Here is an 18,182-nt window from a genome sequence, read left to right on the forward strand (position 1 = left end):
CATCAGCTTAGTTTTGGACGTTACCGAGGAAGTTGGGACGGTGGAGTTGTCGGTGATACTGAACCTAACCCAAACTCCATCCTAAGTCATTCCGTCCACCCTTATGCAGAAGATTCCATAGTTGGCATAGAAATACAAAAAAAATATAGTCCACAAATGACAAAATATTTCCAAAGTGCAGTTAAAAATGAGCATTTGACTATTTTCACAAGTATACCGCCCCAAAACCAAATGTGCTGGCACAGTTTGATTTCAAGGTTCATTGGTCTTCTTCATTTTTCTTTTATTCACAAAATGTTGTATTACTTGTGGATTCGATAATCAACGACCCAAAATTTATTCCACAAAATATCATATTGATCAAACACTTCTATTATAAAAACACGCAATACAACACTATATTACAAACCAAACCGCGATCATATAGAAAATTTGATCAAATCAAACAAATTGATCAAGGTATTCCTCAACGGTAGTGTATTTCACATCCGGGTATAGCTCAGAAGCCTCAACACCAAATGACGGCTCTATCTCAAAGTTGTCAAGATCTCCCTTTACAAAGATCGAGTGGTTGATCGCTAAGAAGATATTAATCGGAAATCCAGACTCTGAAAAAATCACATAGACAAAATATGAAAAACAGAAAATTATTTAAAAAAAAAAAAACGAACATTTATGGTTCGATAGCATACCTTGAATAAGCTTGAGAACTTGTTCCTCGGGAACATAATCTTTTTCCAAGGATTTGCCGATCTTCTTCTCCCATAGGGAAACAAGATCATTGAAAGAGAGTGTGTTTTTGGAGGGTTTAATGTAAAGAATTTTGTTTAATGTTCTGGGGTCATCCACAGCTTTGATTGTGTAGGTACCAATGTCATGTTCTTCGTTGTAAATAACTACAAATACATATCAAAAAAACATATTTTTAACATCTCAATAATAAATAACATATATTTTATTTTTATGTTATTTATTAGACTATAACATTTATAATATGTAAATAAATATTGTTTAATTTATGACAATATTTTATGTTATCAAAATTTTGAATTTATAATAATAAGCTCTAAATATTATATTTAGTACTGGGGAATTCATTAAACTAACCAATCTAAATGAGCTATTTAAATCAAATTTTTTTTTTTTAATTTTAGAAAAAAAGACTACTTTCTCTCAAATATTTCATTCATCTTCAAATTCCTCAGTTTTTTTCCTATTTTTGCATATTTTTTTCAAAAAAAAAATATGTTTATTTATATCCTAAATGTTCATTTCGTAATTTTTAATATCAATGTTTTCAATCAAATATCTAATTTTATGTCTTAATATCATATATACTTCTTATTTATTATATTTGTTTAATCTTTTTGTTATATTTAATAAAAAAACAAAAAAGAAATCTTGAAATTCTAGAATTATTCATCAGATTTGATTTCTGATTTATTCTTGAAACTGCGGAGTTGTTTTTCGGACTCTAAAGTTTTAGTCAGAAATTCGGAATATGAGTATAGAATTCAGTGTTAGTATGAAATGTATATTTTGTCACAGAAAGTATTTTTCTGCGGTTTGAAACGTCTCCATTACGGATTAAGTTGTTATTTTGCAAAATAATAATAATAATAATAATAAATAAATAAAAAAAGAATCTTTACATGCACATTATGTGTTAGTTTAGCTAATTTTACCTTTAATATTTTTAAAGCTTTTTCATGAAATTTTTATAATTATATATTGTGTGTAGACAGTTAACTTTTAATATCAAAGTATTCAAGAATATATGTGACAATAGTGTGTCACGATTATTGTGGTTTTAGAATGTGGTTTGAATAGATTATTTATTCAACTTCATTTTTGTGTTTTAAAAGTATGATTAAAGATAATCTTTTACCTTTGGGACTTCCATCGCCAAGGATGGTTACTTTATCTCTCGGAGGAGCGGTGGCTCCGGCCTGAACCATCGTCGGCAGGAAGTAGCCGGCGAAGCAGCCGGAAGCGACGTACGTGAACGGAATCCCTGCGGCCTCAATCGCTCTACGGATCTGCACTTTCCCTGCAAATGTGGAACTCGCCGGCTCAACTGCATTTTGACGATCCACATCTACCCCAAACTCCGATGGGAAAAACCTCTAAACCAAAACACGATTCAGTATCAATTTGTAAAATTTTCCCATGCGATTGTAATCAACTTGTAGGAAATTAGTACAAGGTTATGGATTAAAAGGTTTTTTAGGGTTAATATTGATGTCCAAACACACCTTAACATTTCCAGCTTCTTTAATGGCGGCAATGATTTTGGTTTGATCTGGTATTTGCATATTACCGACGGTTGATATCACCACATCTACCTGTTTAATCGCGTTCACCAAGCTTTCATGATCGTTCAGATCACCCTGTTCATCATCAAACGTCAATTAATTTTTAAATTAATAAAAAAAAAAAAAAAAAAAACATGTTTATAATGACGAAAATCATGAAACATACGTAAACAAGAGTGACGCCGGAGTTCTTGAAGCTCTGAACAAGCTTACCCTTCACAGGGTCCGCCACCGTGGATTCTCGAACCAGAACGGAGGTTGGGTGGCCGGCCTTTGCACTAGCGTCGACCACGAATTTTCCGATGTACCCAGTTCCACCGATGACCAGAATCTTGCTGATTTCTGTTGCCATTTGTTTTTTTCTTTTATTACTATTTTTTTTTCTGGTGAAAATTGTTTCTCCGGTGAAGAGGAGTTGGTAGTGGTGGACTCGATTAGTGAAGCACTACCAAAATTTATACGTGCTCTGGGTGAAGAGTGAATTCACCAAAATACCCCCAATATGGGTGGCCTTTCCATTTCAATTGTAAAAGTAGTGGCGCCCATACCAAGTTACCAACCCTTCTTTATCGTGTTTTTTTTTTCTCCAAATGGTAACGGTTTTTTTCAATTTTTTTTTTTTTAAATAAATCATGTATAAAAAATGGTTATAAAAATTAAATTTCTATAGCCACATACTCACAAGCTACGATTTTTAATAAAATGTTTTAAGAAGTTGTATTCATCAAAAGTCTTTGATCTTGCCAATATGAGATCAAACTCCCAAAGTGACAAATTGTAAGCAATTTGATCAAACATGTTTTCGGATAAACTTTAGTATTCATATTTATGTTTATTTTGTACATATTTAGATTAATTTGTATTTTATGATAAGACATCGTTTGACATACATGGTTTTTTCACGTCTACCCAAAAGGACAGGGTAGTGAACTTGATAATTTCTACAATTTTGTCCATTTTAAGGATATTAGGCATAATAATTACTTATATACTATTAAATTGCTTATATTCGTATGAAAATAATATTAACTCAACCTTGAATACGAGAAAATTAGATTGTTTTAAGTTGTATTATAAAGTTAAAAAGTATATATGCAATTTTATCAAATAAAAAAAAAAAAAAAAAATTTGCCTTGGGGTCGCACTCGATCGTTGAAGAAAGTTGTCCCCACGGATAACTTAAAGCATAGTCCATCGAGATGGTTCATGATTATGAAACCGACGTTTGGTCCTACAAGAATAATCATAAAGGTAGGTACAAGCACAAGCTTTGAATTAAAACACTCTTATCTTATAGAGATGTTAAAAAGACAGTTTCTGCAAAAGTGTTTGGATTAGAAATAAATTATAGGGCTAACTTATAATATGGATGGACAACTATTGTGCGAACGTGTGGATAAAATGTTATTTTATGAGAATTACTAAAATAATGAGTTGTTTAGTAATGTGAATACGTTCAACCTCACAAAATTATTGTGATTTCCATGTATTCTCATTAATTCTTATTCATTTTTTGTTTTCATTCATCGTTTTTCACTTATTTTTATTCTTACAAAATACGACTCAATAAACATCCTGACAATATTCTGACAGAAAGATAATAATAATAATAATAATAATAATAATAATAATAATAATAATAAATCAATAATAACATTATAGACGATTTAATTTTGTGAAAATGCGTGATCATGACAATAGTTATGTAACATTAAATGTATTAAAATTATCAAACAACATATTTTCTTTCTCATTCTCAAAGAGTAGCACTATCCACACGTCCGCACAATAGATGTCAATTCACATTTGAACCAAGTTCATAAGTTATAATCTATAAGCAAGGTGATCTTTACTAAAATTAGCTTATTTAGTTTATCCACACTACAACAAACTAATTTTTAATGTTTCTTATCTAAAACACTTAAACTTAACTTATAAGGATGGGGATAAACAATAAACTATAAAAACACTTTTTTTTGTCTATCCAAGCACCCTCTAAGAAAACTATCAATATATTAACTTATTTTAATGTTAAATTGTTTATAGATATAATATAAAATTAAACTATATATATATATATATATATATATATATATATATATATATATATATATATATATATATATATATATATATATGTGGAAGGTTACATGGAAAAAAAATCCTAAAACACATAAAAATGCATTAGAAAAATACTTAGAAATCACAAATTTTTTTTTTGAATTTATATACCAAAAAATTGTAGGTTTTTTTTTAAATTCGCAAAAAAATATCGATTTTTTTTCAAAAAAATATTCAGCGAGTTTAATTTAAAAGTAGGGATTTTTGTATATATATAAAGATAAAAAAAAAAAAAAAGATTTGTGATCTCTAACTATTTTTTATGCATATTTTTTATTTTTAAGGTCTTTTTTTTATTTTCCACATAACCCTATATATATATATATATATATATATATATATATATATATATATATATATATATATATGTCAGACGACCTAATTTTATGAGACCATGATACGCAATCTTAGCCACTCATTTTGTAGATAAAAAACATTTTTAAAATGCAAAATAATTGAAATTTTTATAAATATTATTTTTGTTATTTATAATTTCCAAAAAAAAAAAAGCTACCGTTTTTTTTTACATATTACAGTAAAATATTAGAATATTCAAATAAAATATTAGAATATTCTAACAAAATATGAGAATATTTTACATATCTGACAAATTTAGTAGAATATTAGAATATTGTAACATTCTAAAAATTACATTAGAATATTTTACAGTGTAATATTCTATTAGAATATTTCACGTATTTTTCGAAAAAAGAAAACGGTAATTTTTATTTAATTTTTTTTTATGTAAATAAAATGACAAAGTAATAATTAAACAAAGAATTTTGGGATTTTTCTTTTTATTTTGCATTTTAAAATTATTTTTAGATTGCGTCTCACGGTCTCACAAAATTAGCATGGTCTCTAATGAACATTAACCTATATATATATATATATATATATATATATATATATATATATATATATATATATATATATATATATATATATTAGACCATGTTAATTTTTTGAGACATAAGACGCGATCCTAGCCACTCATCTTAGAAATCAAAAAAGAAAAAAGAAAAAAAAAATCTAAAATGCAAAAAAATAAAAATAAAAATACATAATTTCTTTTTTTAAATATTATTTTCGTCATTCAATTTATCCATGTGTGTGTATATATATATATATATATATATATATATATATATATATATATATATAATATAAAATAAAAAAATTTCTTTTTTAAATATACGTGAAATATTTGTTTTTAATTTATTTTAATTATTTTCTTATTATTTTGAATAAAAAAATCCAAAAAATAATTTCACTCATTCCACATCTTCTAATTTATTTTAAATATTTGGAGGACAACATACATTTGACAATACAACCACCATCACCCGGTCAACACCGCCGCTTATAATGTTTACAAGGATTTATTGTGCATTGTGTGGGATATGGAGGATTTCAGCGGATTGTGATGAAATTTGTTGCAGTTGGCTAGCAGCGGCGTTGGGTGGAGGTTGGTAGAGTTTTCATCGGACCTCTGATGAAGGTGATTTGCGATGGTCCCGACGATTTTAACTGATGAGAGGCGATGCTTTTGCCTATTTTAGTGACTTTGTAGTGGAACTAATCAAATTAAAAATCATTAATATTATACATTAAAAATAAATTAGTAATCCAATAAAATAATATTTATTATATAAAGAAAATAATAAATTAAAAGGAATAATCCAAAAAAAATTAATCCAAAAAAATTTAAAAAAATTAATTAAATGAAATTAATAATCCAATAAAATAATAGTTTTTTAATATATAAATATTATTTAATATATAATATTTATATACTAATAAATATTATATATTAAATAATAGTCCACTAAAATAATACGTGTTAATATATAAATATCAAATATTAAAAATAATTTTTATTGATATATAATAATCCAATAAAAATGAATTAATCCGGTAAAAATGAATTAAAAGAAACTGATAATATAAAAAATAATATTTATTAATATATAATAATTCAAATAATTTAAAAAATTGATGCAGAAATGGTATTTGTATTTGGTAATGACAAAACTATAGAAATGGTCCTTGAGGTTGAGGGTAAAATTGTTATTTACAAACACTAACACCCTAGCTAAAAAAGTTAATGAGAGAGAGACCAAAACAACAACAGAACTTGTTAAAAAATACAAAATTTGCAAGTTTTCAAAGGTGTGGACCTTAGCCAAATAAAATAAGAAACCACAATGACCATTTTTTATGAATCACAGGTTTCTCGATGTATAGTAAAGTGCAAGGTTGACGGCTTTTGACGAGATTAAACATTGAACCTGAAAGACAACACAACCTCTCAGACGTTCACCAAGCATTGAATCCTGAGAGCACGCTTTGATGGTTAAATTAGATATCGAGCAATGATCGTTTTATGTAAATGTGTGTTGTAATGTTATTCCATATGTGCCTTTGTCGCCAAGTTCAACCTTTTATACCAGATTCATCGGAAACTATCGTTTTACCGAAACCCGACAGGATCAGTTAGTCTGCCATTAATGTTGTCATTTTCCGAAGGTACAAGAAGTTGTACTTAAGTGGAGTCACTAGTCATTTCTGATAGAACTCGTCCATTGTTGCGGTCTTTCATAGCCGATTATAATCTGTATCTTAGGAATATCGAGGTTAATAGTCTTAATCTTACTGGTCTGCATTTATGATCAATTCTCGTTATGGTTCGGTCGCTCGTCTCCCAGCTTAGGTATAACATTTGCTTAAATATGGATTTGACGGTTCAGCAAGCATTTACATGGTTTGGTTCAACGATGTAAGTAGAGATGAGATGATCGATCTGATCTATACGTCATTAAGTCTCCCTAGTTCGAATTGTTATTTATAATTATTCGAATTAATGTCGTTGTTGTCGATCTTTCTAGAAATGGATAAGTCTGAATATAACGTAAATGTTGACATGACCGTTCTGCAAGCCTATTTCTCATTATTACCCTAATGCCTCGTAACCATAAATTCATAAATCTCACTGTGCTTTTTCTTCAAACTTCTTTGTTGATTTTACAATGGTGAAAGATAGTCATCGTATCAACAACACCTTGTCCAGACTTTCCCAAAAAAAATTGGATGGCATAACTAAGTTGTATAGGATCGATCATCAGTTTAAACCGCAACTTCCATCTCCATCCCAAACGATTACTAATCCTCATTTGGGTTTCATATGGGTCTACCAACAGTTTTTCAAGGTCGTTCTAAGGCTACCCGCCTTTGCGTTCTTGAGGGTAATCACTGATCATTACAAATTTCATTTCACTCAGATTACTCCAAATGGTTTTCGCAAAATTATATGTTTTGTGATGTTGTGTGAGGCCTTAAATATCGTCCTTACTCTTCCTTTGTTCCACTACTTCTATATGACCATGGTGAGTAAGGATTGGATATCTTTCTCCCTTAGGCATGGATTGATTAATATTTGCGATGGATTTCTATAACGCCTGCAGATTCGGGATAGTCAATTTGAATATTATAAGCATTATATTTGACTTTTTGATACAAGATTATTTAGGATGAATAATCTTAACCAAAGTTATAGTATATGTGACAAGGATTACGTGCATATAAAGAACGCTTAAATTTGACTTCGTGGGAGGAAGTTATGATTTTTCTAATATTTCAGCATAGCAGTATACGACTCAGAAACCGAAATTAAGATGGATGGATTGTTAGAAAAAATAAGACAAAATTACATAAATGGTCCTTGTGGTCGACACAATTGACCAACTTTGGTCCTTATGAAAAATTTTATGCGTGGATGACCCCTGTTGTTTCAAAATCTTGCAAACACAGTCATTTTAGCCAACGGTGTTAACTTTTTCAGTTAAGTCCATTGTGAAATGACTAATTTGTCCTTAATGTCATAAGGACCATTTTATGTAATTTGTTCTAGCCATAGGTACCATTTATGTAACTTGGTTTATTATTTAATATTTATTATTCATTATTTATGATTTAATTTATTTATATTTTTATGATTTAGATTTTTTTTGACGTGTTGTTCAAATATATTCTTGATGTTTTTTTTTCCGTTTGCATTTTTTGATATTTTGTTTGTATAATTTTTTTTTTGACATTTTATTCGAATACATTTATTAATATTTCTTTTGACTTTTTGCTTGAATAATTTCTTCTATATTTTGACGTTTTGATTAAATATATTTTTTAATGATTTATTACATTTTGCTTGTTTGTATTTGTTAAAGATTTTGTAACATCGTAAATTTTCAAACATAATTTTTTGTTTTTAAGTCACCAAAAACCATTATCACATTTTCTTAAAAAACACAATTTATCATTTATCAGAACACAACTCAATGAAGTAACTGATAATATCCCAAAATCCTAATTCATGATCTCGAACAGGTGTGTACAATCGAGCCTTCGTCTTCCCGAAATCTACAAAAGTACCTGAAACACATATTACAAAACACGGTAAGCACGAAGCTTAGTGAGTTCCGCAAAATACCACACACACAAATAGTTAGCCTCTCATGGCTATGTCTCGATAAGGACCCTCTGGTCATGTGTCTCAGTGAAGACCCTCCAGTCCCACAACTCGGGTTGGACCATCCGGTCCTGGAATCTCGGTGAGGACCCTCCGGTCTCACAACTCGGTTTGGACCCTCCAATCCTAACTCAATAGAAGCACAAAACAACATACTGCATAAATCACAAAGATATAATGCATAATATCACAATACTCAATATATGCACACAAGACCCTCCGGTCACCCAAATTACCACTCAAGGTAAGTATAGTGAGAAGACTCAACTCGTAGAGTAAAGCAATGCATCCCACACTCGAGCGGCTGGTCAAATCTCCGCCCCTCCATGGCCTCCAAAATCCAAAGTTGACCAAAACCCTAAAGTCAACGGAAGTCAACAGTTAAAACTAATCCAACTCTATAAGTCAATAGTCCATGTTGACTCAACTCGCCGAGTACAGCTCATGAACTCGTCGAGTTCCTCAAAACTCAGTAAATCGCAAAAACCTGGCTCTACTCGCCAACTTGCTAGCCACATGTCCGAACCATCGGGTAAAACTCTCTCAACTCGTCGAGTCTGCCACATGTCCGAACCATCGGGTAAACCCTAACCGACTCGTCGAGTCGTCTCATCGACTCATCGAGTCCTTTTATACTCTTTTCTCATTCAGGCGATTTTGGACATGAATAAGGTCTCATACTCTGGATATAGCATTCTAAGGCTGAATCATCATGTAGAGCTGCAACCTTTACGTTCATGCATGGCATATAGGGCTCAAGATGCCAAAACAAGCTCCATAAAGGCCTTTGTGCTTGAAGACTTGCCCAAAGCTTGATAAAGCTCGAATCTTTGGGCTCAACAACTCCAAACCAAAAGATGGATGGGATAAAGCCCTAAAACTCTGTAGAAAGAGATCTAACATAAGGAATGATCAAGGAGATAGCTTTTTACCTCCAATTGAAAGCTAGCACCGAAAGAACACTGGATCCAAAGCTTCTTCTTGTTCCAAACCTTCTTGTTCTTCAACCCTCTTCTAAAAATGCACTTGAACACAAGATCCTTAGCCTTTCTCTCTCTCTCTCTCTCTCTCTCTCTCTCTCACAACGACTACAAATCATCTAAGGTTTCTCTCAGTGTGTCTAAATGGTAAGGGAGGCGGAGATGAGGGCTAAAGAGCTTTTAAATAAGGTGCAAGCCCTAAAATTAGGGTTTTCTGAATACAGACTCAACTCGTCAAGTCCAGCCCTTCGACTCGACAAGTAGACTTCATAACTCGCGTGGCCAGCTCAGCCCCTACACGACGAGTCGGGACCAACCAACTCATCCAGTAGGTCCTCCAAAGTGCATTATAAATCTTAAATTTCTCCTCCAGGATTCGAGTTGTTACCATTCTCCCCCACTTGAATTAGATTTCGCCCTCGAAATCGCTCTTTGACAACACATAGATCAAACCCAATAACCCGAGAAGCACCACCAAAAATCTCATATCATACAACAATCTCCCTTCTAAGACACCCGAACCTAATCAGGAACTCCTAATCCTGAAACAGGACGGACCCCTCTACTTCCAGAACCTGGAAACTTTAATGGTCTGTCTCCCTGCTAGACCGCCCATGCAAGATATCATCATGTTACTCGCTCATCGAATAAAAGACCCCGATAACATACTGCCAACTCTGATTTTTTTGTTGCGACTGATGGAAACATGTCGTTGACCAATAATTGGCTACAGATCACTCAAGTCAGATAAACCAATCGATCCAGATCATAGCTCAAAAGGAACGGAAATGTCACATCTCACTAGGGACCCACCACCTATACTGCTATCAGAACCCATCTGAAAAAGTGAACCTCTATACTATGTCTTCAGACACAAGAAAATGATCATCCCGTTCGGAACTATCCTCTGACATCTATACTCATAAGCCCCAGCTTCCTCTCAAGTACCCCTCCAACAATGAGCATAAGGTCAGCTCCCGACCCAACAGTGGAACCTCCAAAGGCTACCCATTGCACACCCAATAATTCAACTTTACAAACTTCCTTCTCAAAATAGCTATCTGTGCTCATCATATGACACACCAGTCACGAAGTTCGCTTTACCTCGAGCGAATACTTCAACCCCATCCGAAGTCGCTTCACCTCCATACTTTGTCGTCTACCACTCACTAGTTCCATGCGTCTCGTGGTCCTTCCCAAACCAACGAACTGACCTATTCAGGTCTAAGACATCAGATGGAACCCATTACCTTTCAAAATGAGACCCATCCGAAGATCCTGAATCTCATCCTGCCTACTCATTAGACAAATAGAGCCAAACTCAAGCCCGGGAGTCTGATTCAACAGAAGAATTGGAACCACTCATCTCTAATTTGATACCCAACTCACGTCGCATGATCCATAAATCTATGCGTACACCACTTCTCCAATCGGGATGTAACGATTCCCGACTATCACGGAGACCCCAGTCTCGCCCCTGGTCTGGCCTCCAGTTTCTCAAAGACTCAATTGGTAAGGCTACCCAAGCCTAAGAACTCCTCTGCATCATGCTCTGAGTGGTGAATACTACGGCTCCCCGTAGTCTTAAGACACTACCTCACTGACTCGTGAATGCTACCCCCCCCCCCCCGGCGCAGGCTTACAACACTCTTTCACTGACTCGTGAATGTTATGGCTCCCCGCAGGCTTACGAAACTCTCTCACTGACTCGTGAATGCTACAGATCCCCGCAGGCTTACGACACTCTCTCACTGACTTATGAATGCTACGGCTCCCCACAGGCTTACGACACTCTCTCACTGATCTCGTGAAAGCTACGGCTCCCTGCAGTTTCATAATACTCTCTCACTCGCCATGGGCTCACCCCACGGTTTTTCCCTGACAGTCCCAAGTGTTTACTCCCATTAAGATCCACTCGCTCTCTTATCACCCCACAATATTATCCTCGATTCAACACCCAACTGAGTTCACTAACTCATGTTCTATTGCCCAATCATAGATAGGTACACACACCCACCCAAATTAAGCATCACTACTACTGAAGATAGACGTCGCAACAAAACACTTTCTCTCGCTACAATTCACATTCTTGGACAATCCCGCTCGATGACATGTAGTTGAAGGGCTCCAACTGGAACAATAGTCACTCGGTACTCCACTGGCCATCTTACAAACTCAAGTCTCAAAATAATCCAAAATTTTAGGGCATCATACTCGGATACCTCAGTACACAATCACAGAACCTCACGATGTCTTGCCTTGACCACTGATCTTCCTCTCGCACAACTCATAACCTCAAAATACTCCAACTCACAGTTTGAAACACGAAGGAATCGTCAATAACTAAGAACACGTTGTCGACAATCTGAAACCCCATCCTCTACTGCTCAAAACTCATGCGAGAATACTCATACTAACTCTGAAGTTGGTTGCCAAATCAATTGTGGAGTGTATATAACAACCCATACGTCGAACTAGAATTTCTCAACAGTTGAAATTGGACCTCAACAAGTCAAATGCCTCGAATAGTGATGTTGTTAGGCTTGCCTTTCGGCAAAAGCTATTTGGGTCAGGAACCGGATTCGACAGGTTCGTCCCTAAATTTTCAGAGATAGAGGATGCTCACATTACTTCAATAGGTTCGAATCATGCTGACAAGGAGGGAATCGATCTGACTGCTACCAATGTTATTTACTTGGATGCCCTCATTTCTTCATCCACTTTCATAACTTTTGTGATTGACACTCAACATGTTCCTACCGATGGACATAATTTTCCTGAGAGATCCTCCAAAGGAACGAGTATTATCTTATATTATCTCTTTCCTTTTCTATTTATTTTTATGAGGTTCATATCCTTATAGTTTTTGTTATCATTTATTGCTTTATTTGATTCTTCTTCCCACTGCCTACAAGGGAATATGGTGTGTGCTTGATGTTGGAATCTTCGTTGCTGCAGAACTTTGTACACAACTCTTCAAAGCTACCAATACTCATTGTCGGTAAGTTAGTCAACCAGTATCGTACCAACCCATCTAATGCTCCCGCAAAGTAGAGGCTCCATAACTTGGGGTTCATGGGGATCATTTTGATAGCCCATTGGAAGTTAGAAACATGAGCATCGGGATCTCCAATGCCTTCATATGGCTTAACTATGGGTCCCTTAAGCTCCATTGGAATAGGTGTTTTCTTGATATCATCTGTTAATGGGTTTCCAAAATTTAAGCTTTCGAAGGCTCAGATGTATTCTTTAACTTCTACTGCCTTTTGCATTACCTTCAGTCTTGGTCCATCCTTTCTTTCCTTTTTCCCCGATTTCACCTTTTCCATGAGCTTGCCAATCCTTTATTGTTTTGCTTTCAGAATTGCTAATGTTGTATATTCTAAATGACACATACTCCCGATCTTTTTCGACGTGCTTCTTTTGTTTTGCTTTCTCTTCCTGAAGTTTTTTCATGGCTTTGTATCTTTTGAAAGCTTTGTATTCTTCCATCTCTTTCATTCCCGTCATGAACTCTTCTTTGCTTCCTTTGACTTGCACTTCTGTCCAGAAGGTCCTTCTATATCTTTATTACTTACTAGTGTTGTTATTTGTGGCGTTCATGTAGGAGGTTCTAGGGTTTGCATCCTTGGAATCGAACTGGTATCGACGATTAGATTGCTACCGGTGACCATTTGTTGCGTGGTCTCATGGATGGCGTCACGTGATGAATCGTAGGTTTCTCGATGTATGATATAGTGCAAGGTTGACGTCTTTGACGATATTAAAACTCTGAACCTGAAGACAACACAACCAGCCAGACGTTCACTCAGGGTTGAATTTCGGGAGAACGCTCCGATGGTTAAATTAGATATCGGTCGATGATCATTTTTATGTAATTATGTATCTTGATGTTATTGTGTACCTGCCTTTGTCACCAAGTTCGCCCTTTTATACCGGAATCATCGGGAACTGTCATTTTAATGAAACCGGACAGGCTCATCCAGCCATTAATGTTGCCATTGCCGAAGGTACAAGAGGTTGTACTTAGGTGGAGTCATTGGTCATTTCTAATAGAACCCGTCCATTGTTGCAGTCTTCCATGGTCGATTACAACATGTACGTTGGGAATATCGAGATTAACGGTCTTAATCTTGTAGGTCCGCATTTATGATCAATTCTCGTTATGGTTTGGTCCCTCTTCTTTCCGTTTAGGTATAACATTTGCTTAAAACTGGTTCGACGGCTCCGCAAACATTTACATAGTTTTGTTCGACCATGTAAACAGAGGTACATTTACATGGTTTGGTTCCACCATGTAAATAGAGGTAAGATGATCGATCTTATCTATACCTCATTAGCAATTTTGTCTAGAATTTAATATTAGTCGCGAACTACTTAGTATAAAAATTTATAACACTTGTTTCATTTTAGAAGTATATTACATTGAAAAATAATAATGTGAATCTGTATAATATTTACGGATACTGGGAAAACTGAAAACTACTCATTTTTCTTATTTAATAGCAGTTTTTTAATTCATTATTTATTTTGTAGGGAATCTTTAGAAAAAAAAAAAAAAAAAAATTTGGGGGCTTAACGATAAAATCATGGTTTTTTATTTTTAAATAAAAAATAACAAAAACCGATACTTGTTTACATACTAGAACAAACAAGCAGGAAATCGTTTACACATATAGGATTTTTGCTGTTAATTTCCAGATAAAATTCCAAATTTTTAACTGATTGCCGGTTTATGTAAACAACTATCGGTTTCTTGTTCAGCCTCGTGAATCATGATCACTAGTATATCCCCAAACGTGTAAACGATTGAGAAAATCAACCTCAAAGCTGCATATTGTTGCCCCCCAATTAGGAATAGTTATGTATCAGAACATTCAGAGGAAGAAGAGTGCACTAGAGTATTATGTTAACAAGACAAAACTATGGACAGATGTGAACACTTCAATGACTGAAATGTAATTTTGATTTCAATATCCAAACACACTTCACTCAAACGAATCGATCAAGGTATTCATCGACACAAGTGTACTTCACATCCGGGTAGAGCTCAGAAGCCTCAACACCAAACCTTTCTTCTATCTCAAAATTGGTAATATCTCCCTTCACAAAAATCGAATGGCTGACACCCAATGCAACATTCATCGGAAATGCAGACTCTGAAACAATCACAAAAACAAACCCAGAGTATATAAATATAAGAAAAACCAATAATTGAAAACCGATGGGTTTTTTTCTTATTGTCAGTTGCATATGTGTACCTTGAATAAGCTTGAGAAGTTGTTCCTCTGGAACATAAGTTCTTTCTAGAGATTTCCCAATCTTCTTCTCCCATAAGGAAACAAGTTCGTTTAACGAGCAAGTGTTTTTAGGGGGTTTGATGTAAAGAATCTTGTTTAATGTTCTTGGATCATCCACAGCTTTGATTGTGTAGGTACCAATGTCATGTTCTTCATTAAAAACAGCTACAGATACAAATCAAGATGAAAAACTGCTGTGTCTTTGCTTGATCAATCGTAAAGAAAGATGCAAGAATTCATTGATACCTTTGGGGGTTCCATCACCGGGGATCGTTACTTTATCTCTGGGAGGAACAGCGGCGGCTCCGGGTTGAGCCAAAGTAGGCAGGAAGTAACCGGAAAAGCAGTTGCAGGCGATGTAAGTGAACGGAATCCCATCGGCCTCGATTGCTCTACGGATTTGCACTTTCTCGGAAAACATCGAAGCTGCTGGCTCAATCGCCTCTTGATGATCCACGTCAATTCCGAACTCCGATGGCAAAAACCTCTAAACCAAATCACAAGAATTTGTTGGTTATGAATTCATTTCAACCACTTGAATACAGAATCAATTAGGTCAAAATCGCTGTGAAACGAACCTTAATGTTTCCAGCTTCTTTAATGGCGGCAATGATTTTGGTCTGATCTGGGATTTGCATCTTACCGACGGTTGAAATCACCACATCCGCCTGTTTAATCGCCTTCACTAAACTTTCATGATCATATAAATCTCCCTGTTTAAACGTTTTTAATTAATTCCTACAATCAATCGCCTTCATTTTTTTTTACTTAACCATATGTTTATAATGTTAAGAAACGATATGAAACATACATAAGCCAAAGTGACGCCGGAGTTCTTAAAGTTATCAATAAGCTTACCCTTCACAGGGTCCGCCACCGTGGATTCTCGAACCAGAACGGAGGTTGGGTGGCCGGCCTTTACGCTGGCTTCGACTACAAATTTACCTATGTACCCGGTTCCTCCGATGATCAGATTCTTGCTTTTCTCCGATGCCATTTGTTCTTCCGTAAAATCGAAACACAAATTCTTTTTTCCGGTGAGAAGAGACTTTGACCAGGAAGTGGACAAGTGGTTAGTGGTGTGCCGTATGAACCAAAAAGCAAAATCACAAAATTGTATAATGATTTTACTTGTTGTAGACCCATGTCTTTTGAATGGATCACTTCGACTTATTTATGATTGTTGCTAAAATACAAAATTGATGGAGTAGATATTCCGGGCTTTTATGTAACTTTTAATATTTTTGTGTCTTGCATTCTTTTGTTTTTAATTAATGAAATCGTTTTATTTTAATATAAAGATAATTTGTTTTTTTTTAAATAAATAAATAATAAGGTGGCACTTATAGCCTTATACAGTTATACTCATCCTGCATGTATCGGGATCCTATCTACAAATACGGTCCCACATATAAACATTGTATTGCGTGTTAGTGATCATGATTCCAGCCCTACTGCTATTTTTTTCCTGATTAATATCGACTATTGCAATTAAAAGAAATAAAATTTTTATTTAATTTATTTAGCTTCGTATAATATTCATTTAATATCCAAAAATTTTACACAATTATTCATTCTCTTTCTAAAAATCTTTCTGTATAAGTTCGAGAATTGAAAGATGTAATCGTTTTGGTCACCATCTTCATCGGACCGTTGATCAAGGGAGCACAATGCAAATTATTCACAACTTTAGAAACAGCAACCCTCATGAAGCTGAAAGTTCGCATCCCATAACAAGAATAATTGCTTTAAATAAATATCATTTTTTAAGAAAAGACGACAATACACGTACTAGAAAACTTAGACTTCATGGATGAAGTTTCATCCTTATTCTGTATATTTGTTTCAAATTAATTTTTAAATCAAAGAACAACCATCTTATCATCTCTGATCTGTGTTACTCTTCTCCCCGCAGACGTGCCGACAACCATGTCGCCTAGGCTTCTGGGGATCGTTTGATTCAGAATCACTTGACTCCATGAAAAGACCTCTAAGGCATCTCTTTCGGATTGTGGAACTCTGCGATTGGGGAATGTTGACTTTGACCTTGTTCATCTTCTTCCTCTTTCGTTTTTTTACATTATCCGGGTCACAAATGGAAGCGAGATGAACACCAGGGTTCCTTTCAGTAATAGAGCAATTGAACAGCATTGAGTTATTAATCCCCTGAATATTGCAATTAATGTACGAATCGTTTTCCATTTCGTTCTCCTTGGAGCTTTCTTCACCATCAGTACTCGTTGTGTCTGCAATTTCATCGGGATTGACCTTATACATTCTGCGGATGTGGATTCCCCTTTCCCGTTTGGGTGCAACATAACCTATACACATGGACGTCCCTTTGTTATCACCGGCAAGTGTAATAACAGGTGGTAGTTCTTCTTTTGTCGCAGTTACAACAGGAAAAGATGGTAAAGATGAGATCTTTTTTGCAGGTGGAGATGAAGGCGGAGACGAGGTGGAGGGTGATGGTGGCTTGGCGGAGATATGGGGTTGAGTGGAGATATGAGATGGCGACAGTGGTGGTGAAGAAGCACGTGATTGAATGGCTGTTGGTGATGGTGAAGACGGATGTGATTCGGTTTTTCTGGATTCTGAAGATGAATGTGGTGGCAGAGGCGGTGGAGTTTGTGGCGGTTTTGGTGCTGTTGCTGATGGTTCAGCTAGTGGTTCTGGTGGTGCTGTTGATGGTTCCATAGGTGGTTTTGGTGACACTGATGATGGTTGAACCGTTGATTCTGGTGGTGTTGTTGATGGTTCCACAGGTGGTTTTGGTGACACCGATGATGGTACAACCGGTGGTTCTGGTGGTGGAGAAGGGAGTGTGCCGTGAGGTTGAATCGGTGGTGGTGGTTGTGGTGGTGGAGCAGGGGATGTGCCCTGAGGTTGAATTGGTGGTGGTGATTGTTGTGGCGGTTGTCGAATAGGTCGTGTTCTTTTG

General features: G+C 34.9%; 2 protein-coding genes across 2 annotated transcripts; both read right to left on the bottom strand.

Annotated features, from left to right (window-relative positions):
• Positions 1-313: 313 nt before the first annotated feature.
• On the bottom strand, positions 314-2,754 carry LOC145069256 (eugenol synthase 1-like). The gene is made up of 5 exons (XM_079016223.1): positions 2,482-2,754; positions 2,256-2,390; positions 1,889-2,126; positions 693-896; positions 314-608 (listed from the first exon to the last, which is right to left on the bottom strand). Exons 1-5 carry the CDS (start codon positions 2,665-2,667, stop codon positions 442-444), a joined length of 930 nt encoding a protein of 309 aa, XP_078872349.1. The 5' UTR covers positions 2,668-2,754; the 3' UTR covers positions 314-441.
• An 11,996-nt stretch (positions 2,755-14,750) lies between these two features.
• Positions 14,751-16,375, bottom strand: LOC145069342 (eugenol synthase 1-like). The gene is made up of 5 exons (XM_079016298.1): positions 16,053-16,375; positions 15,820-15,954; positions 15,488-15,728; positions 15,203-15,406; positions 14,751-15,100 (listed from the first exon to the last, which is right to left on the bottom strand). Exons 1-5 carry the CDS (start codon positions 16,236-16,238, stop codon positions 14,934-14,936), a joined length of 933 nt encoding a protein of 310 aa, XP_078872424.1. The 5' UTR covers positions 16,239-16,375; the 3' UTR covers positions 14,751-14,933.
• Between the last annotated feature and the right edge of the window lie 1,807 nt (positions 16,376-18,182).

This window comes from Lactuca serriola, chromosome 1, assembly GCF_051521515.1.
Source record: "Lactuca serriola cultivar US96UC23 chromosome 1, Lser_US96UC23_V15, whole genome shotgun sequence".
NCBI lineage: Eukaryota > Viridiplantae > Streptophyta > Magnoliopsida > Asterales > Asteraceae > Lactuca > Lactuca serriola.